General features: G+C 54.7%; 2 protein-coding genes across 2 annotated transcripts; one reads left to right on the forward strand and one right to left on the reverse strand.

The window, feature by feature from the left end:
• The first annotated feature begins 4,741 nt into the window (after positions 1-4,741).
• Positions 4,742-13,266, forward strand: CATSPER1 (cation channel, sperm associated 1). The gene is made up of 12 exons (XM_011942453.1): positions 4,742-6,059; positions 7,134-7,346; positions 8,348-8,461; positions 8,584-8,731; positions 9,040-9,131; positions 9,270-9,413; positions 9,597-9,660; positions 9,834-9,906; positions 10,023-10,083; positions 11,234-11,309; positions 12,853-12,967; positions 13,102-13,266. The coding sequence occupies exons 1-12, from the start codon at positions 4,874-4,876 to the stop codon at positions 13,126-13,128; spliced, it is 2,313 nt and encodes a 770-aa protein (XP_011797843.1). The 5' UTR covers positions 4,742-4,873; the 3' UTR covers positions 13,129-13,266.
• A 2,893-nt stretch (positions 13,267-16,159) lies between these two features.
• On the reverse strand, positions 16,160-17,598 carry CST6 (cystatin E/M; the record flags this gene model as incomplete). The annotated part of the gene is made up of 3 exons (XM_011942766.1): positions 16,160-16,348; positions 16,714-16,839; positions 17,365-17,598. Coding segments are annotated over 3 exons (444 nt in total), but the record flags the coding sequence as incomplete, so codon positions are not given.
• Positions 17,599-17,601: the final 3 nt, after the last annotated feature.

Raw genomic sequence — 17,601 nt, forward strand, 5'->3', positions numbered from 1 at the left:
AGTTTGAGACCAGCCTGGCCAACATGGTGAAACCCCATCTCTACTAAAAATACAAAAATTTGCCAGGTGCACTGCTAGGCGCCTGTAATCCCAGCACTTTGGGAGGCCGAGGCGGGTGGATCACAAGGTCAGGAGATCAAGACCATCCTGGCTAACACGGTGAAACCCCATCTCTACTAAAAATACAAAAATAAAATTAGCTGGGCACAGTGGTGGGTGCCTGTAGTCCCACCTACTCAGGAGGCTGAGGCAAGAGAATGGCGTTAACCCGGGAGGTGGAGCTTGCAGTGGGCCGAGATCGCACCACTGCACTCCAGCCCGGGCGACAGAGTGAGACTCTGTCTCAAAAAAAAAAAAAAAAGATCAAGTCGTTTTTCAGTTTATTATCAAGAAAACAAAAATAAAATCCTGTTCAGTATCAGAGATCATGTCGTCAATATGTGAGGTTGTTGTTCTCTCTCAGGGTAGAGTCTTTTCTTTCTTTCTTTCTTTTTCTTTTCTTTTTTTGAGATGGAGTTTCGCTGTTGTTGCCCAGGCTGGAGTGCAGTGGCGTGATCTCGGCTCACTGCAACCTCCGCCTCCTGGGTTCAAGCAATTCTCCTGCCTCAGCCTTCCAAGTAGCTGGGATTACAGGCGCCTGCCACTACACCTGGCAAATTTTTGTATTTTTATTAGAGACGGGGTTTCAGCATGTTGGCTAGGCCAGTCTCAAACTCCTGACGTCAGGTGATCCATCCTTCTTGGCCTCCCAAAGTGCTGAGATTACAAGTGTGAGCCACCATGCTTGGCCTTTTTCCGTTTTCTTTTTTTTTTTTTAAATAGACAAGGTCTTGCTCTGTCACCAAGGCAGTGGAGTTATCACAGCTCACTATAGCCTCAGCCTCTTGGACTCAAGTGATCCTCCTGCCTCAGCCTCTGGAGTAGATGGAACCATAGCATACCACCGCGCTTGGCTAATTTTTAAATTTTTTTATAGAGAGGGTCTTTCTCTGTTTTCCAGGCTGGTTTTGAACTCCTAGCCTCAAGTGATCCTCCCTCCTTGGTCTCCCAAAGTTCTGGGATTACAGGTGGGAGCCACTGTTCCTGGCCTATTATAGTACATTTTATTGTGAGGATTTCACATTTTTTCCAAGTTTCTTGTTTAGTCATCTGTCCTGCCCTTCTATTTTATACCTTATTACCCTCTGTGTTTTACAAATGAGTCTAACGAGTTAACGTGGGGTTTTTTAAAACATGGCCTGGCCGGGCGCGGTGGCTCAAGCCTGTAATCCCAGCACTTTGGGAGGCCGAGATGGGTGGATCACGAGGTCAGGAGATCGAGACCATCCTGAGCTACACGGTGAAACCCCGTCTCTACTAAAAAAAATACAAAAAACTAGCCGGGCGAGATGGCGGGCGCCTGTAGTCCCAGCTACTCGGGAGGCTGAGGCAGGAGAATGGCGTAAACCCGGGAGGCGGAGCTTGCAGTGAGCCGAGATTGCGCCACTGCACTCCAGCCTGAGCAACACAGCTAGACTCCGTCTCCAAAAAAAAAAAAAAAAAAACATGGCCTGTGAAATGAAAGGGGAGAATTCTAGGCCTAGGTCCATGGACAAATCTGGTAAGGTTGGTTAGTGATAAAGAATTACAACCTAATTGCAGTTAGGTTCTTTTCCATTTTGCTGGAGCCATTGCTACGTGTCTAACTGCAAATCACAGCCACTCGACAAGTAAATGTGCCATTTTAAAAAAATATCTATTTGGGCTGGGCACGGTGGCTCATATCTGTAATCTCAGCACTTTGGGAGGTCGAGGCAGGAGGATCACCTAAGGTCAGGAGTTTGAGACCAGCCTGGCCAACATGGTGAAACCCCATCTCTACTAAAAATACAAAAATTTGCCAGGTGCACTGCTAGGCGCCTGTAATCCCAGCTACTTGGGAGGCTGAGGCAGAAGAATCGCTTGAGCCTGGGAGGCAGAGGTTGCAGTGAGCCAAGATTATGCCACTGCACTCCAGCCTGGCCAACAGAGTAAGACTGTCTCAAAAAGAAAAAAAATTTTTTTTACTATAATACTAACCTGCCTAATTCATGTTTTATCATGTTTACATCAACAGCAAAGTAGCAGGGAAGCAGCTGAGTCACAGCACTTACAAATTCTTTCTTTAGAAGGAAATTTTCCTCTGATTTTCTGTCACACCAGTTGAGTTTTGTTTGTTCCCATAAGTCAGTTGCTGGTGCATAAAGGGAGGTTGGGGAGGGAATTCAGTAGAGCAAGGACGATATCATCAGCCTCAACCTCCTCCCCAGGCCATGCGTGCTCACATACTATCAACAGACTTCCTGATGTCATGTTAAAAAATGAGAAAGACTCAGCTGAATGAACACAGTCCTGCTTTTCTTTCTTTTTCCTTTTTTTAAATTTTTTTTTGTGAGACAAGATCTCACTCTGTCACCCAGGCTGGAATGCAATGGTGCAATCTCGGCTCACTGCAACCTCTGCCTCCTGGGCTCAAGCAATTCTTGTGCCTCAGCCTCCCAAGTAGCTGGGACTACAGACGCGCGCCACCACATCCAGCTTATTTTTTTTGTACTTTAGTAGAGACAGAGTTTCACCATGTTGCCCAGGCTGGTCTCAAACTCCTGAGCTCAGCTGATCCATCCGCCTCGGCCTCCCAAAGTGCTGGGATTACAGGTGTGAGCCACCACGCCCGGCCCACACAAATTGTTTCTTTGTCTGCTGTTGGCAACAGATAGTGAGCTCCTTAAAACAGGAGCCATGTCTCTTTCATCACTGGGAACCCAGTAGCCACTATGGACATGGCTCTGACCAAGCACTCAAGAAGCTGAGACCCGTAAGCTTCCAGAAGAGCTGCGCTGTGCACAAATGAATTCAGCCTACAGGGCAAGCTCTGCAGTGGATTCCAGGAGGAAGACAGGAAAGCATGAAGGTTATGGATACAGACTTGGAGTGAGATAGCACTGACGCTGTTTTCATTTATCAAGCAACTCATTTATACTCTCTGAGCCACAGCACCTTTGTCTGTCAAATGGGGATAAACAATATCCACCATGTGGGGCTATTGTGAGGATTAAATTAAATGTGTATGGGCCGGGCACGGTGGCACAGGCCTGTAATCCCAGCACTTTGGGATGTCGAGGTGGGCAGATTGTTTGAGGTCAGGAGTTCGAGAACAGCCTGAGCAACAAAGTGAAACCCCATCTCTACTAGAAATACAAAAGAAATTAGCTGGGCGTAGTGGTGCATGCCTGTAATTTCAGCTACTTGGGAGGCTGAGGCAGGAGAATTGTTTGAATTCAGGAGGTGGAGGCTGCTGTGAGCTGAGACCATGCCACTGCACTTCACTCTAGGCGACAGAGCAAGACTCTGTCTCAAAAAAAAGAAAGAAAGAAAAGAAAATGTGTATGAAACAGTCCTCAATAAATGATGGCTGATAGTTTTATTTTGGTAATAACCCTAATAGGGGGTTTCCAGGATCAAGAAGCGAACAATAATGCCAATGAACATGTATTGGCCAGGCATGGTGGCTCACACCTGAAATCCCAGCACTTAGGGAGCACGAGGTAGGTGGATCATTTGAGGTCACGAGTTCGAGAGCAGCCTCGTCAATATGGTGAAATCCCGTCTCTACTAAAAATACAAAAATTAGCTGGATGTGGTGCGCACTTGTAGTGCCAGCTACTAGGAAAGCTGAGGCAGAGATTGCAGTGAGCGGAGATTGTGCCCCTGCACTCCAGCCTAGTGACAGAGTGAGACTCTGTCTTAAAAAAAATAATTAGCCAGGGTGGGGTATAGTGGTAGGTGCCTATAATCCCAGCTACTCAGGGGGCTAAGGCAGGAGGATCACTTGAACCCGGAAGGCAGAGATTGCTGTGAGTGGAGATCGTGCCACTACACTCCAGCCTGGGTGACAGAGTGACACTGTCAAAAAAAAAAAAAAAAAAAAACATGGGCCGGGCGCAGTGGCTCATGCCTGTAATTTCAGCACTTTGGAAGGGCAAGGCAGGCGGATCACGAGGTCAGGAGATCAAGACCATCCTGGCTAACACGGTGAAACCCCATCTCTACTAAAAATACAAAAAGTTAGCCGGGCATGGTGGCGGGCATCTGTAGTCCCAGCTACTTGGGAGGCTGAGGCAGGAAAATGGCTTGAACCTGGGAGGCGGAGGTTGCGGTGAGTCGAGATCGTGCCGCCGCACTCCAGCCTGGGTGACAGAGCGTGACTCCTTCTCAAAAACAAAGTAAGAAATAAACAAACAACAACAAAAACCCTGTATTATGCTGTTAATATAAGGTTTACATATCTTAACTTTTTTGATCCTGTGGGCTAGGTGTTATTATTCCCATTTTACAGAGGAAGAAACTGAGGCATGGGAAAGTTCAGCAACAAGCCCAAGGTCACACAACTATTTATGAGGGAGTCAGGCAGTCTTCACCCCAGAGCCAACTGATCTCTAGATGGGACTGGAGACTGGACCACTTGGACCATTTTCTTCCCAACAACAGGGCTAAAGCAGCTGATGAAGCCATGGCGCCCCATGGACTTCTTGGTCCAGCTTTGCCAGTGACCTGTGGGGTCCCCTAGGTCCAGTCCTTCCCTTTTCTTGACCTCGGTTTCCTCATTTACAATGAAGGAGTTTGACATAATAATTCTTGATTCTGAACTGTAGTCCAGCAAGAGACATTTGGGAATGAGGCCCTGGCCTGCTGGTGACATCATAGAGGGGGGAGTTCCACGAGAATAGTCAGGCCTTTCTGGAAGCCCAGTGACACAGTCTGCACTGAGCTCGGCTCAGGAAGGAAGGGAAATCCAGGCGGGGCCTGTTGGGCCCAGGTCTGGAGTTCTGTTCGCTCCAGAGTTCCCAGCACAGTCATGGATCAAAACTCAGTGCCTGAAAAGGCTCAGAATGAGGCAGACACCAATAACACAGATACGTTCTTTCGCTCCCACTCATCACCCCCACACCACAGGCCAGGCCACAGCGGAGCTCTCCACCATCACGACGTGCCTCACCGACATGGTGAATCTCACCACCCTCCGGAGTTCGAAGACTTACACGACCAAGCCTCCTCCTCCCACGTCCACCAACCTCAACACCACAGCGAGGCGTGGAATCACGGCAGAGCCCACAGCCCCACAGGCTTTGGCCTGGCTCCCTCTCAAGGCGCTGTCCCCTCCCACCATTCCTACGGTGAGGACTACCTTGATGAGCTCCACCGTGCTGGCAGAAGGCATCATGACGGGTCCCGGTACAGTGGGTTCCATGAGCAGAATGACTCCCACTACCATGAGGACTCTCACCATGGCAGACGCCAATATCTCGGTGCGAATTTATCCCACTATTCCTCTGGCATGCCCCACCACCCCGGCGAGGCTTCCCACCATGGTGGGTCCTACCTGCCCCATGGAGCCAATCCCTACAGTGAGTCCTTCCACCACAGCGAGGCTTCCTACCTTAGCGGGCTCCAACACGACGAGTCCCAGCATCGCCAAGTCACCCACCAGGGCTGGTCCCCCCACCACCAAGGCCAACACCATGGCAGGTCCCGTCATCACGAAGCCCACCAGCATGGAAGGCCTCCTCATCATGGACAGATCCTTTCCCCTCATTCCTCTGTGGGGTCCTACCGGCATAGGACATCTGACTGTCGCAGCGAGTACCACCATAGTGAGAACGCCCACCACACACAGCACCACCACCGGACCCACAGGCACCGAGACCACTACCAGCACCGAGACCACCACGGTGCGCATCATTCCAGTCACCTCAATGGCGACTACCAGCACAGGGACTACGTCCAGAGCACTTCCCAGCTCTCCATCCCACAGACGTCCTGGAGCCTGGTTCACGATGCCTCCGGCCCTGCTGCTTCTCATACAGGAGCCTTTCCCCCTCACATGGCACACCCACGGGGCTCGGCCCACAGCATGACTCGGTCTGTCAGCACAGTCCACTCACGTGCCACCCGGAGGTCCAAAAAAGTTCATCCCTGGGATATCTCCACCAAAGATTCAAAAGACTGGGACAAAGAAGAGGGGCAGTTTCGGAGACGCGAAAGTGAGTCTTTGCTGGGTCCCCTGTGCCAACTCCTGCTGCCTGGCACAGGTTCCAGACCTGATCTCAGCCCCGCACTGACCTTCCACAGATCGTAAGGCCTGAACCTCCTGCATATGTCCCCCATTGGCTATTCATTCTCCTGACTGTTCATGGTCCCATCTTTTATTCTTTGAATTATGCACTTCTTTAGGCCATGAGGTGTTTGTTCATTCAGTCACTGCCTTCTTTATTCATATGTCCACCAGTCAAACATTGACACTCATTCAATGTGGGTGCGTGACCTGCTTGGACCATGGCAGCACAGGGAAAAATTCAACACAGTCGCTGCCCTCGAGGGGCCCAAGACTGGGGGTGGTCACTTAGCCAACCACAGATCATCCTGTGCTCGGGGCCTGCCCTCCTCAGAACATTGACCACAGTGCATCCTATCTGTCCAGATTTCTCCCACTCAACCGTGAGCTGCTTGAGGGCAGAGATTAGGAACTAATGCCTGAATGAGGGCCTTATTGGAAGGCAAGGAGGGACCATGGGCTTTAGCTCTCACTCCACCGAACCTTCTTCCTAGTAGTTCAATAAACGTGACAACAGGCCAGGCGCAGTGACTCACACCTGTAATCTCAGCTGCTTAGGTAGAGCCGGGGAGAGCCTGGGAATCCAGGCTTATGTGAGGCTCATGCTGAGGAGAGAGAGGACACTGGGTGCTGGGGACAGCCCTGAGTGCACTCCTGTGTCCCTGCAGAGTGTTACTTCATAACCTTGGACTCCATATTCTTCTGCATCTATGTGGTGGAAGCCGTGTAGGCCAGGAGTTCGTAGGCCAGGAGTTCGAGACCAGCCTGGCCAACATGGTGAAACCCTGTTTCTACCAAAAATACAAAAATTAGCTGGGCATGGGGCAGGCACCTGTAGTCCCAGCTACTTGGGAGGCTGAGTCACGAGAATTCCTTGAACCCCGGAGGCGGAGGGCTGGCAAGCAGGTGGGAGTGACTATGGACGCTGAGCCAGGCTGGGGGTGCCTGGGACCTCGTGTCCCCCACTTGCACACACTTGACTTTCTGGCCCTGTTCCTTTCAGCTGGCCGGCTCCAGCGCATCCACAAGAAGGGACACTCTACTAATCTCTTGCAGTGGCTGTGGGAAAAGCTAACCTTCCTCATTCAGGGCTTCCGGGAAATGATCCGGAAGCTGACCCAATCCCTGGCCTTTGAAACCTTCATCTTCTTCATCGTCTGCCTCAACACCTTCATGCTGGTGGCCCAGACTTTCGCTGAAGTGGAGATCCGGGGCGGTAAGAGCCAGGGAGCCCTGTTACAATGGAGAAGCCACCGATGCTGTTCCAGGACCTCCGTGGGTCTGATCCAGTGCCAGGCGGTTCATAGGACTCAGCTCACTAGATCCTTACCCCTGGGAAGTAGATGGCATTGCCCAGCGTTTAGAGAGCGTCTCCTAAAGACCCCGCTGAGGTCAGCCAGCCCGAGACAGAAGGCCCGGCTAGCCAGGAGGCGGTGCTGTTCGCGCTGCAGCCACTAGGGGACGCATCTGCTCCAAATGTGCGACTGAGGGCGGGCGGGCGCCTGGAGCCTGAGCTTCGCGGGAAGGGCCGGGAACCCGAGAAGGCCCTGGAGGGGCGAGGGTGGAAGGCGCTGGAGGGGAGAGGGTGGAAGGCCGGGGAAGGCTGGGCCCTCCAATGTCATGGAGCAGGGTGAAGGACAGGAGCTGCCCAGCTCGCTGTCTCAGGCTCTATTCTAAGCACTTCGCTTGTGTTCATGCATTTAATTCTCACAACTTTATCAAGTGGACTTCAATAATCCCTATTTTATTTTATTTTAGACGGAGTCTCGCTCTTTTGCCCAGGTTGGAGTACAGTGGCATGATCTCGGTTCACTACAACCTCTGCCTCCCGGGTTCAAGTGATTCTCCTGCCTCAGTCTCCCAAGTAGCTGGGACTACAGGTGCCCGCCACCACGCCCAGCTAATTTTTGTATTTTTAGTAGAAACAGGGTTTCACCATGTTGGCCAGGCTGGTCTCAAACTCCTGACCTAAGGTTATCTGCCTGCCTCACCCACCTGAAGTGCTGGGATTACAGGCGTGCGCCATTGCTCCCAGACACAATTAAACCCATTTTAAAGACAAGAAAACTGAGACACAGAGCAGTAGTGAAGTCGCAGAGCTGTTTAGGTAGAGCCAGGGAGAGCCTGGGAACCTGGGCTTGTATGAGGCTCATGCTGAGGAGAGAGAGGACACTGGGTGCTCGGGACAGCTCTGAGTGCACTGCTGTGTCCCTGCAGAGTGGTACTTCATGGCCTTGGACTCCATATTCTTCTGCATCTACGTGGTGGAAGCCCTGCTCAAGATCGTCGCCCTGGGTCTCTCCTACTTCTATGACTTCTGGAACAATTTGGGTGGGTGGAGCCGGGGCCAGGCCGTGTGTGTTTAGTCTGGGGGAGGCTCAGGATGAGAGAACGGTGGGGAAGGGAGCGCTGCCGTTGGGAGCCCGCCAGGCTCAGGAACCCCGTGCCCTCAGACTTCTTCATCATGGCCATGGCTGTGCTGGACTTCTTGCTGATGCAGACCTACTCCTTCGCCATCTACCACCAAAGCCTCTTCCGGATCCTCAAGGTCTTCAAGAGCCTGCGAGCGTTGAGGGCCATCCGGGTCCTGCGGAGGCTCAGGTCGGTGGCCACGGCTCCCACCTGGGTTGGGGACTCCAAAGGAAGAGGGGACATAGACCGGGGCCCCCAAGAAATCCACTGTGACCTGCTCAAGGGATGGGGACGCAGGAGGCTGCTGACCCCAGCCTGCTTCTGCCTCCTGCCATGCACTGGAATCAGCCCCTTCATTTTTCCAGAGAGGGGCCAGGACTCACCCAAGTCATCAGCAAGTCAGGAGCCTCCTGCCTTCAGTGCCAGCTGTGGCTGCTAGGCACAAACACCCCCCTGCCCCACTGATGACTCAGCCCCCGCTCCACTTCTGCCCACAGATTCCTGACCAGGATCCAGGAAGTGACAGGGACCCTGGGCCAGTCCTTGCCATCCATCGCAGCCATCCTCATCCTCATGTTTACCTGCCTCTGTATCCTGGTGCTGCAGGGGCTGGGGTGGGGGCCTGAGGGGTTGCGGTGAAAGGGGTGTGGGGAGCAGGGATGGGGCAGGAGGAGGGGCGCTGGGACAGGGATAGGACCGAGAGCCAAGTTTGGCCCTGAATAGCCAGTCCTCTTCTCCGCGGTCCTCCGGGCAGTGTTCCGCAAATCTGACCCCAAGCGCTTCCAGAACATCTTCACCACTATCTTCACCCTCTTCACCTTGCTCACTCTGGATAACTGGTCCCTTATCTACATAGACAGCCGTGCCCAGGGTAGGACAGGCCCCAGGCTGCAGGGAGGGCGAGGGATTGGCGGGGTGGACCGGCCAGGGCTTGGTGACCCCATCGGCAAAGTGGGGCTTCTGATGCCTGCATGTCAGAGTGTGGGGAGGGAGCAGGTCGTGGTTGGGGATGGCAAGCACAGCCTGACTGTGCCCTCTCACCTGCTCCCAATAGGCGCCTGGTACATCATTCCCATCCTCATAATTTACATCATCATCCAGTACTTCATCTTCCTCAAGTGAGGACTCGCCCCTGCTGTGCTGCCCAGCACCACCCATGCTTCCTCCTCCCCCCGGGACCCTCACCCCAGCCCTCTCACCCTTGTCATGCCACACTGAACCTACAGGAAGTACAAGGTGCCCCCCAACTCTGGCCTCCTCGCTGAGGGCACACTCCTGTCCCCCTCTCCAGCCTGGTGATTACTGTCCTGGTGGATAGCTTCCAGATGGCACTGTTCAAAGGCCTCGAGAAAATGAAGCAGGAGGTACCAAGTGGGGTGGGACAGGTAGACCAGATCAGGAAGCTGGAGGAGCGAGGCCATGGGGCTCCAGGGTTGAGCAGGCCTGGGACTCTGGCAGATCTGTGGCCTCTTCTTCCCAGAGGGCCTCCCGGATCCAAGAGAAGCTGCTGGAAGACTCACTGACGGAGCTCAGAGCCGCAGGTACCAGCTCGGCCCGCCCTGGCCTCACCTGCCAGTGGAGGCCAGTCTCTCCATCCCCCTAACCTCCTTCCACAGATACAGAATTCCAGACTCAGTTTTAGAGTTTTAGAATTTGAGACTCAGGAGGACTTTAGTCCAGAGGACTCCAGGACAATCCTCCCAAAGCCAATTAAACTGCTTGTCAAATCTTTATTTATTTATTTATTTTTGAGATGGAGTCTTGCTCTGTGGCGCAGGCTGGAGTGTGGTGCTGCAGTCTCTGCTCACTGCAACCTCTGCTTCCCAGGCTCAAGCAGTCCTTCCATCTCAGCCTCCTGAGTAGCTGAGACTGCAGGCATGCGCCAGCACATTCACCTAATTTTTTTTTTTTTTTTTTTTTTTTTTGGTAGAGATGGGTTTTCACCATGTTGGCCAGGCTGGTCTCAAACTTGAATTCCTGACCTCAGATGATCCTCCCACCTCAGCCTCCCAGAGTGCTGAGATTACAGGTGTGAGCCACCACACCTGACTGTGCTTGTCAAATCTTAAAAGACCTACTGGGGGCCGGGCATGGTGACTCACGCCTGTAATCCCAGCACTTTGGGAGATCGAGGCAGGCGGATCACCTGAGGTCAGTAGTTTGAGATCAGCCTGGCTAACATGGTGAAACCCTGTCTTTACTGAAAATACAAAAATTAGCTGGGCGTGGTGGTGGGCGCCTGTAATCACAGCTACTCGGGAGGCTGAAGTGGGAGAATCACTTGAACCCGGGAAGCAGAGGTTGCAGTGAGCCAAGGCGACAGAGCAAGACTCTGTCTCAAAAAAAAAAAAAAAAAGAAGAAGAAAAGAAAAAAATATGTTCTAATTGGCTAGGCCTAAGTTACCTGTCCTTGAAGCTGGGGGGTGGGGCTAAGCTCAGCCAGAGGACTTGGACTGAAAGGGGGTAGAAGTGATTTGTTCCTCAGGAAAATTGGGGTACTTCTTCCAGAAGTGGGGTGGGTGCTGGACGAGCAAACAAAGGGAACTGCATCATGCGGCACGCCCGGAGAAGCAACCTCCTGGAGCAGCCTGGACAGAAACTCCGTTAGCCCTTATCTTCCTGACACATGGGGTTCCTCTGCCTCCTCTCCAAATCCAGGCCTTGACCTCACCCTTCTTTCTCTACATCCAGAGCCCAAAGAGGTGGCGAGTGAAGGCACCATGCTGAAGCGGCTCATTGAGAAAAAATTTGGGTCCATGACTGAGAAGTGAGGAGACAGGAAGGGAGTGAGGCCTGGGGTCTAAGGGTGAGGCCTGAGGGCCTGGCTGGAGGGTTGGGAGGGAAAGGGACATTGCCTGCCCCTCTAGAAGGGGATGGAGCGCTGAGGCTTGTGGATGAGCCTGTGGGTGCAATGTGGAGACCCTGAGTGGCTTCTGCACACCCAGAGGTGTGTGTGCCACCTGGCTAATCCCAGCAGCAGAGATTCCACCCATTCCTTCACCCCAGAACCATCCCCAACCTTTGTCAGGTCTGGGCCCTGTGAAGGCTCCAGGGACCCAAAGAGGACACAGACTCAGCCCCTGCCCATGAGGACCCCACCTCTAAAGACCTGTGTTGGGCCATGGAGGATGAGTAGACTTCAGCCAAGTGGAGGGATAATGAGGCAGTTGGAGGAACAGCTTAGATCAAGGCCTGGAAGCCAGATGCTCAACCTCCATTCCTGTCCACTTGAGTGGCCAGCTGGGCCAGGACATCTGGGGACTCTGTCATCCAGGCTGGAGTGCAGTGATGTAATCTAGGCTCACTGCAACCTCTGCCTCCTGGGTTCAAGCTATTCTCCCACCTCACCCTCCCGAGTAGCTGGGATTACAGGTGCACGCCACGACGCCCGGCTATTTGTGCGTGGTTTTTTTCAGTAGAGGCAGTGTTTCACCATGTTGGCCAGGCTGGTCTCAAACTCCTGACCTCAAATGATCCGCCTGCCTCGACCTCACAAAGTGATGGGATTACAGGCGTGAGCCACTGCGCCTGGCCTCTCACTTATCTTTCAAACTCAGCTCATTGACGCTGCCTCCAGAAGTCTTTCCAGGCCCCCAGCACGGGCAAGGTTTCCCTCCTCTGGGCCCCTCAGAACCCAACTTCACATCTCAAGGTGTCAGCAGCTGTCTGGCTCTGAGGGCAAGCTGTCTCTCATTAATCTCCATCTCCTCTGAGGCCAAGCTGTCTCTTGTTCATCTCCAGCTCCTCAGAGCACCTTGCTGTGTTCATTGTTTCGGGTGTTCTTTGATGAATGGGTTGACAAGATGGCCGGGAGGGTGTGAATGGGACAATGGGTAATATGGTGGGCGCATGAGTGGGTGGATGGACAGGTGGATGACTGACTACACTGCATGGTGAAAGTGTTAATGAGTGGGTGGGGGGTGGCTACAGGGAAGAGCAGGTGGATGGAGGGGGAGGTGAGTTGTGAGTGGCTAGAGGGCCAGATGGTGACTGACTGGATAAGGAGGTGGGTGGATGGATGGGCAGATGGTCGAGTGGGCGTATGGGGAGGAATGGGGCAGATAAATGGGTGGGTGGAGGGATGGGTGGTTAGGAGGATAAACAAAGCCAGAAGCCTCTGCGCTACAGGCAGACTTGGGCACTTTCTCGTATCTGGAAAAGGAGACCTCCTGGAAATAGAGGTCTGCAGTCATACAAATTTTGCGGGGAGGAGGCAGGCAAGAAGAGCCTCTGGGTGGTTCTGGGGTCCAGTAGGCCCAGCCAGCAGGTCAACCCAGCCCATCTCTGCGACCCCCACCCACCACCCACAGGCAGCAGCAGCTCCTGTTCCATTACCTGCAGCTGGTGGCAAGCGTGGAGCAGCAGCAGCAGAAGTTCCGCTCCCAGGCAGCCGTCGTCGATGAGATTGTGGACACCACATTTGAGGTGAACCAGGCAGGAGTGGGAAGGTGCTGGCGAGGCGCTTGTAGCCAGAAGTGTCCCCAAGTAACAGTCCCATGGGGATCGGGGAGGGCAGAGGCTGGTTCCTTCACCCACCTGTGCCCCCCTAACCCCTGCAGGCTGGAGAAGAGGATTTCAGGCAGTGACCGCAGGAGGACACCAGATACGGACTTCAACCCCTGGCAGTCTGCCCACCTGGGTGCACTGGGACGGATCCCCAGATCTGCTGGAAGGATTGTCTGGGCCCTGCAGAGCGGGGGCCCCAACAGAGTTTTTAAACCCCAGGAGGCTCCATGTCCTCACTGGCTAGGCCAAGGCACAGGGAAGGGAATTGGTGCACACACACGAACGAGTGTGAGCTGGTGCTCCCTATGAAAGGGGCTGCTCTTGATTCCTCCAGCCCTACCAGGGCCCACATGCTAGCTCAGCCCAGCAGGGCTTTAACAGCAGCTGGAGGGGTGAGGCAGAACGTGGGCTGAGCTCAGGTGTCGGTGGTGCCGGGAGAGCCGAGGAGGCAGTAACCCTGCTTTGGGGAGGAAGGCCCATCTGGCCCAAGAGTCAGGAGAAAAAGAATAGGCCTGAACACCCCAGGGTTGCCAGGAATGAGGACTCAGAGCCCGGGAACTCAATCCTGCCAGGACCCTCACTCAGCTCCAGGAGAAGAGCACCAACCAGATGGGGATGTCGTGAACCCGGAGGTCAGAGGTCATTGTCATATCCTGCCCTTCCTGGGATCAGACTCTAGAGCCCACTGAGGGGAGGTGGCGTCGGGGCTTCTCAAGTCCTTCTGACCTCAGGGCAAGGGGCGGGCAGGGATGTGTGGAGGACCCTGCTGCTGGGAGAGGGAAGCAGGGAATGAGGCTAAAGGCTGCGCCCCACTGCCTGCTCTAGGACTTAGATGACCTCCCGGACTGATAGCCTGAGCCTAGGCTGGATGTCCAGAGCCCCGTCCCCATGGCTGGGGGTGACAGTGGGACACTGGCTTATGCTGGGTGCTGGAGACCTAGCACTGAGTAAAGTGCAAGCCTTGCCCTGGCCCCAGGGGTCTCTCCTTGAGTGGAGGGTTTTCCATTATCTACAATAGCCATCTCACCTCTAGTAGAGGTGAATCCAGGGTGCAATTCAGGCCAGAGGGATTCAGGAGCGGGAGCTGAAGGGCAATAGTTTTTTGCCAACCCTCCCATCTCTGGGCCAGACCAGTCAGTGCTGTAGCTTCCAGGGCCCCAGGAAAGAATAAGCACCTCTCTTCCCTGGTCTGGCTGAAGGCACTGGCTGGCCCAGGACCCAGGAATAGACTGTGTGGAGGAAATGCCATATGGGATTTGGGAACAGATGCCAGGGGCAGAGAGGTCACCGGGCAGGTGTCTCTGGGCCTTGCCTCTCTCCACCACCTCACACCTCACACATTCATTCAGCAGGCATTTCCTGCCACCCACCCTGTGCCTGCCCAATGCTGGGAGCCCCTGCTTGGTGGCACATGGGAGCCCTTCTAAGCAGCAGGCCCCCCACACACCCTGGGCTGTCTGAGCTGCCACATCTGACAAGCTTGAGCAGAAACAGGGCTGGATGTCGTCTCCCGGGTCCCCAGCTCCTGTCAAATGCCACCCCTCAGCTTCTCACTCCCAGATGGGACCCAGGATCTACTTCCTGTTTCCTCGTCCCTACCCCAATATGGGCTCCGAAGGCAGGTGGCAGGGCCTGGGAGCTGGGGCTGCTGCTCATTAGGCCCTAGCCTTGGGCAGGGGACTAGGCAGGCACAAGCAGGGTGTGAGGCCTTGTCAGAAAGGAAGGGCCGTGGGATGCTCTCCGCAGCCACTGTGGTGCTGCCTGCCTGGGCCTGATGATGCCGACACCTAGCACCCCCGAGGCCCATATCCCAATTGTGGGTGTGTGCTGGTGCATCTGAGGAACACCTCTGGGTGTGGCACGTGGGTCCTTGGGTTGTGTTTGGGTTTTGTGTGTACATCTCCCGGTTGTTTCTCTAGGGTGTGTTGCTTCTGTGCTCATGAGTTGCTAGGCTGTGTTTCTCTGGGTATGCGTGTGATATCTGCCAGCATCTGAGTGTGTGCTGTGGGTGTCTGTGTGTGTATGTCTGGTGTGTTGTGCTTTGGGTGTGTGCGTGTGTATATGTATGGGGGTGTATGAATTGCAGGCACAAATTCAGGTGTGCAAATGTTGCAATGCCGCTTTCTTTTTTGAGATGGAGTCTTGCTCTCTCTCCCAGACTGGAGTGCAGTGGCGCAATCTCCGCTCCCTGCAACCTCTGCCTTCTGGATCCAAGAGATTCTCCTGCCTCAGCCTCCCGAATAGCTGAGATTATAGGGGCCCGCCACCACACCCAGATAATTTTTGTATTCTTAGTTGAGACAAGGTTTCACCATGTTGTCCAGGCTGGTCTTGAACCCCTGACCTCAGGTGATCCACCCACCTCAGCCTCCCAAAGTGCTGGGATTACAGGCATGAGCCACTGCACCCAGCCACAATGCTGTTTTCTTTAAATGACATTACATTGAATCTGTCCCCTCACCCCTCTTGTGGGCGGCAGACAAGCTCTGTTCCTCTAGGGCTCCCAGTCTAGCCCCTTTCAGGCATCTTGCCCAGGGCAAGGCATGAGAGGCGTCCTTGTGGTGTGGAGCCCACAGCGTGGACTGAGAAGCACTGTCCTAGTCCTCATAGTCTCTTGGCCTGCAGGGACTCTGCCATCATTGGGCCATATGCAGGGGGAGGAATCTTACAGGCTGGGAGCTCAGCGTCCTGGGTGAGGACCCTGCCTGCTTGAAGCCCCACATGCCACCCATGAGCTCCTCCTGGGGCTGAGCAGGAGCAGAGCACAGACTCCTCCTCGGAGTGCTCCCAGGCAGCCGGCCCTGTTCTTATCTCAGGGCATCGCCCCCGCTCTGTGAGTCTGCCCCCACCCCTTACCTCTGAGAATATCGGGAGTCTCTGGCTGTGTGTGGGGGCTCCAAGGTTTGTTCTTCTATGCCTGTGATGCTGGGGTGTTTGGGGGGCTCCACATTTGGAGGCTCAGCCCTGCACCTTCAGCACTGTCTGGGCTGGGACAGCAGCAGCTGTGCTGCAGGTGGCAGGGTGACCTCTCAGCTTGGGCGGGGGAGCTGGGAGCTGCCAGAAGTGGGGGTGGGGGATGGGGGCAGAAGTGAAGCACTGAGAAGAAACCAATGCAAGAAGCAGCACTGGCCATTTATTGTGACAGATATGGCCCATGGACCTGAAGTACCCTCCACCGTGGCCCCAAACCGAATGACCTTCGCCCTCAGGGACTTATCACACCTGCACACAGTTGTGCTTTAGGAGCTGAGAGGAGTTCTGCCAGGGAACCACAAGGACCTCAAAGTCACAGCGCAGCTTCTGTACAGAGAATATAGGGGAGAAGGAGGGGTGAGCCCAGCCTCGACCTGTCTCCTCCCAATAGCCAGCCCTCTGCCTGCCAGGCCAGTCCAGGGCAAGAGAAGGGCAATCACTGACCCAACGGATGTCAAGCCACATGGCCGGGACTAGATGCCAGATCTTGGTAGCCAACTTCCCCATTCCCCGAGGAAGCCCCAGCTTCCTTTCTGCACCCCATCTTGGCCCAGAGGCTGACTCATCCAGAAGGCCGACAGGTTCAGCCAGACATCTAGACATCTGCATGTCCAGCCAAACCAGTTCAGGCTGGACGACCTGAGTGCCTGAGGCTCTGGGGAGGGCTGGGGCTGGAGGAGCCTAGCTGTTACCTCCTGCTGCGCCCCTGCCGCCAGGGGGCAGGTGGTGAGGTCGACATGGTCTCCAGCGACCCTGGTCTTGCGGCAGTCTGTGCTCCCCATCTCCATCGTCAGGAAGTACTTGATGCCAGCCACCAGCTGGGGACATAGGGTAGGGGCAGGTCGGGGGTCTTAAGCCTTTATCCTCACTTCTCACCTCCCAGCATATTCTCCTGTTGGCTCCAGGCACTCAGGTGGGGAGAGAAGGGGAAGGGATGATTCAGACCTGGGGTCGCGGGTGGTGGAAGTTCTGGTGGGTGTGGAGGGTGGAGAGGCCTGGAGGCTGAGCCCCACCAGCAGCCTGGGCAGACATCAGACATGCCCCACCTGGGGAACTGCCCACTGTCCCCATCTGCCTGCCTTCTCCCCGATCCACCCCATCAGGGCAGAGACTAGGACCAGGCAAGCCAGGAAGGCAGGTAGTGCAATACAGGATTGAATGATGTCTTTCCTTGAAATTTAGATGGTTGCCCATTGCGGAGTTTTGGCATTAATTCGATTTTTTAAATATTGCATGAAAATATCCCGGTAGCGCTTTCGGGCCCCCTCCATGCAAGCCGAGGCAGCGCCTGTGGCCTCCCCCGCCTGGGCCAGTATCCCCTGCCAGCACCCCGCCCGCCGCACCTGGCTCTGCGCCTTGATGATGTGCGTGTCTCGGAAGTAGTAGAGGCTGTTGCTGCCCATGTTGTAACTGGCCACGGCCGCCTGCGCCGCCTTCTGCACCTGTGGGTCGTCGGGCGACAGGTCCTGGCGTTCTCCGACCATGCGCTCCTGCGGCCGGGCCCGGGCCTCGCGGGGCAGCTCCAGGAGGCAGAATGCGACCAGGGTCAGGCCCAGCGCCAGCGGGAGGCTCGAACGCGC

Source organism: Colobus angolensis, unplaced genomic scaffold (assembly GCF_000951035.1).
Source record: "Colobus angolensis palliatus isolate OR3802 unplaced genomic scaffold, Cang.pa_1.0 Scaffold21, whole genome shotgun sequence".
In the NCBI taxonomy this organism is placed as follows: domain Eukaryota; kingdom Metazoa; phylum Chordata; class Mammalia; order Primates; family Cercopithecidae; genus Colobus; species Colobus angolensis.

Coding starts and splice junctions, on each gene's coding strand:
- CATSPER1 (XM_011942453.1), top strand. CDS start 4,874: ATGGATCAAAACTCAGTGCCTGAAAAGGCTCAGAATGAGGCAGACACC. Junction 8,462..8,583: donor TGACTTCTGGAACAATTTGG/GTGGGTGGAGCC, acceptor CCGTGCCCTCAG/ACTTCTTCATCATGGCCATG. Junction 12,968..13,101: donor TTGTGGACACCACATTTGAG/GTGAACCAGGCA, acceptor TAACCCCTGCAG/GCTGGAGAAGAGGATTTCAG.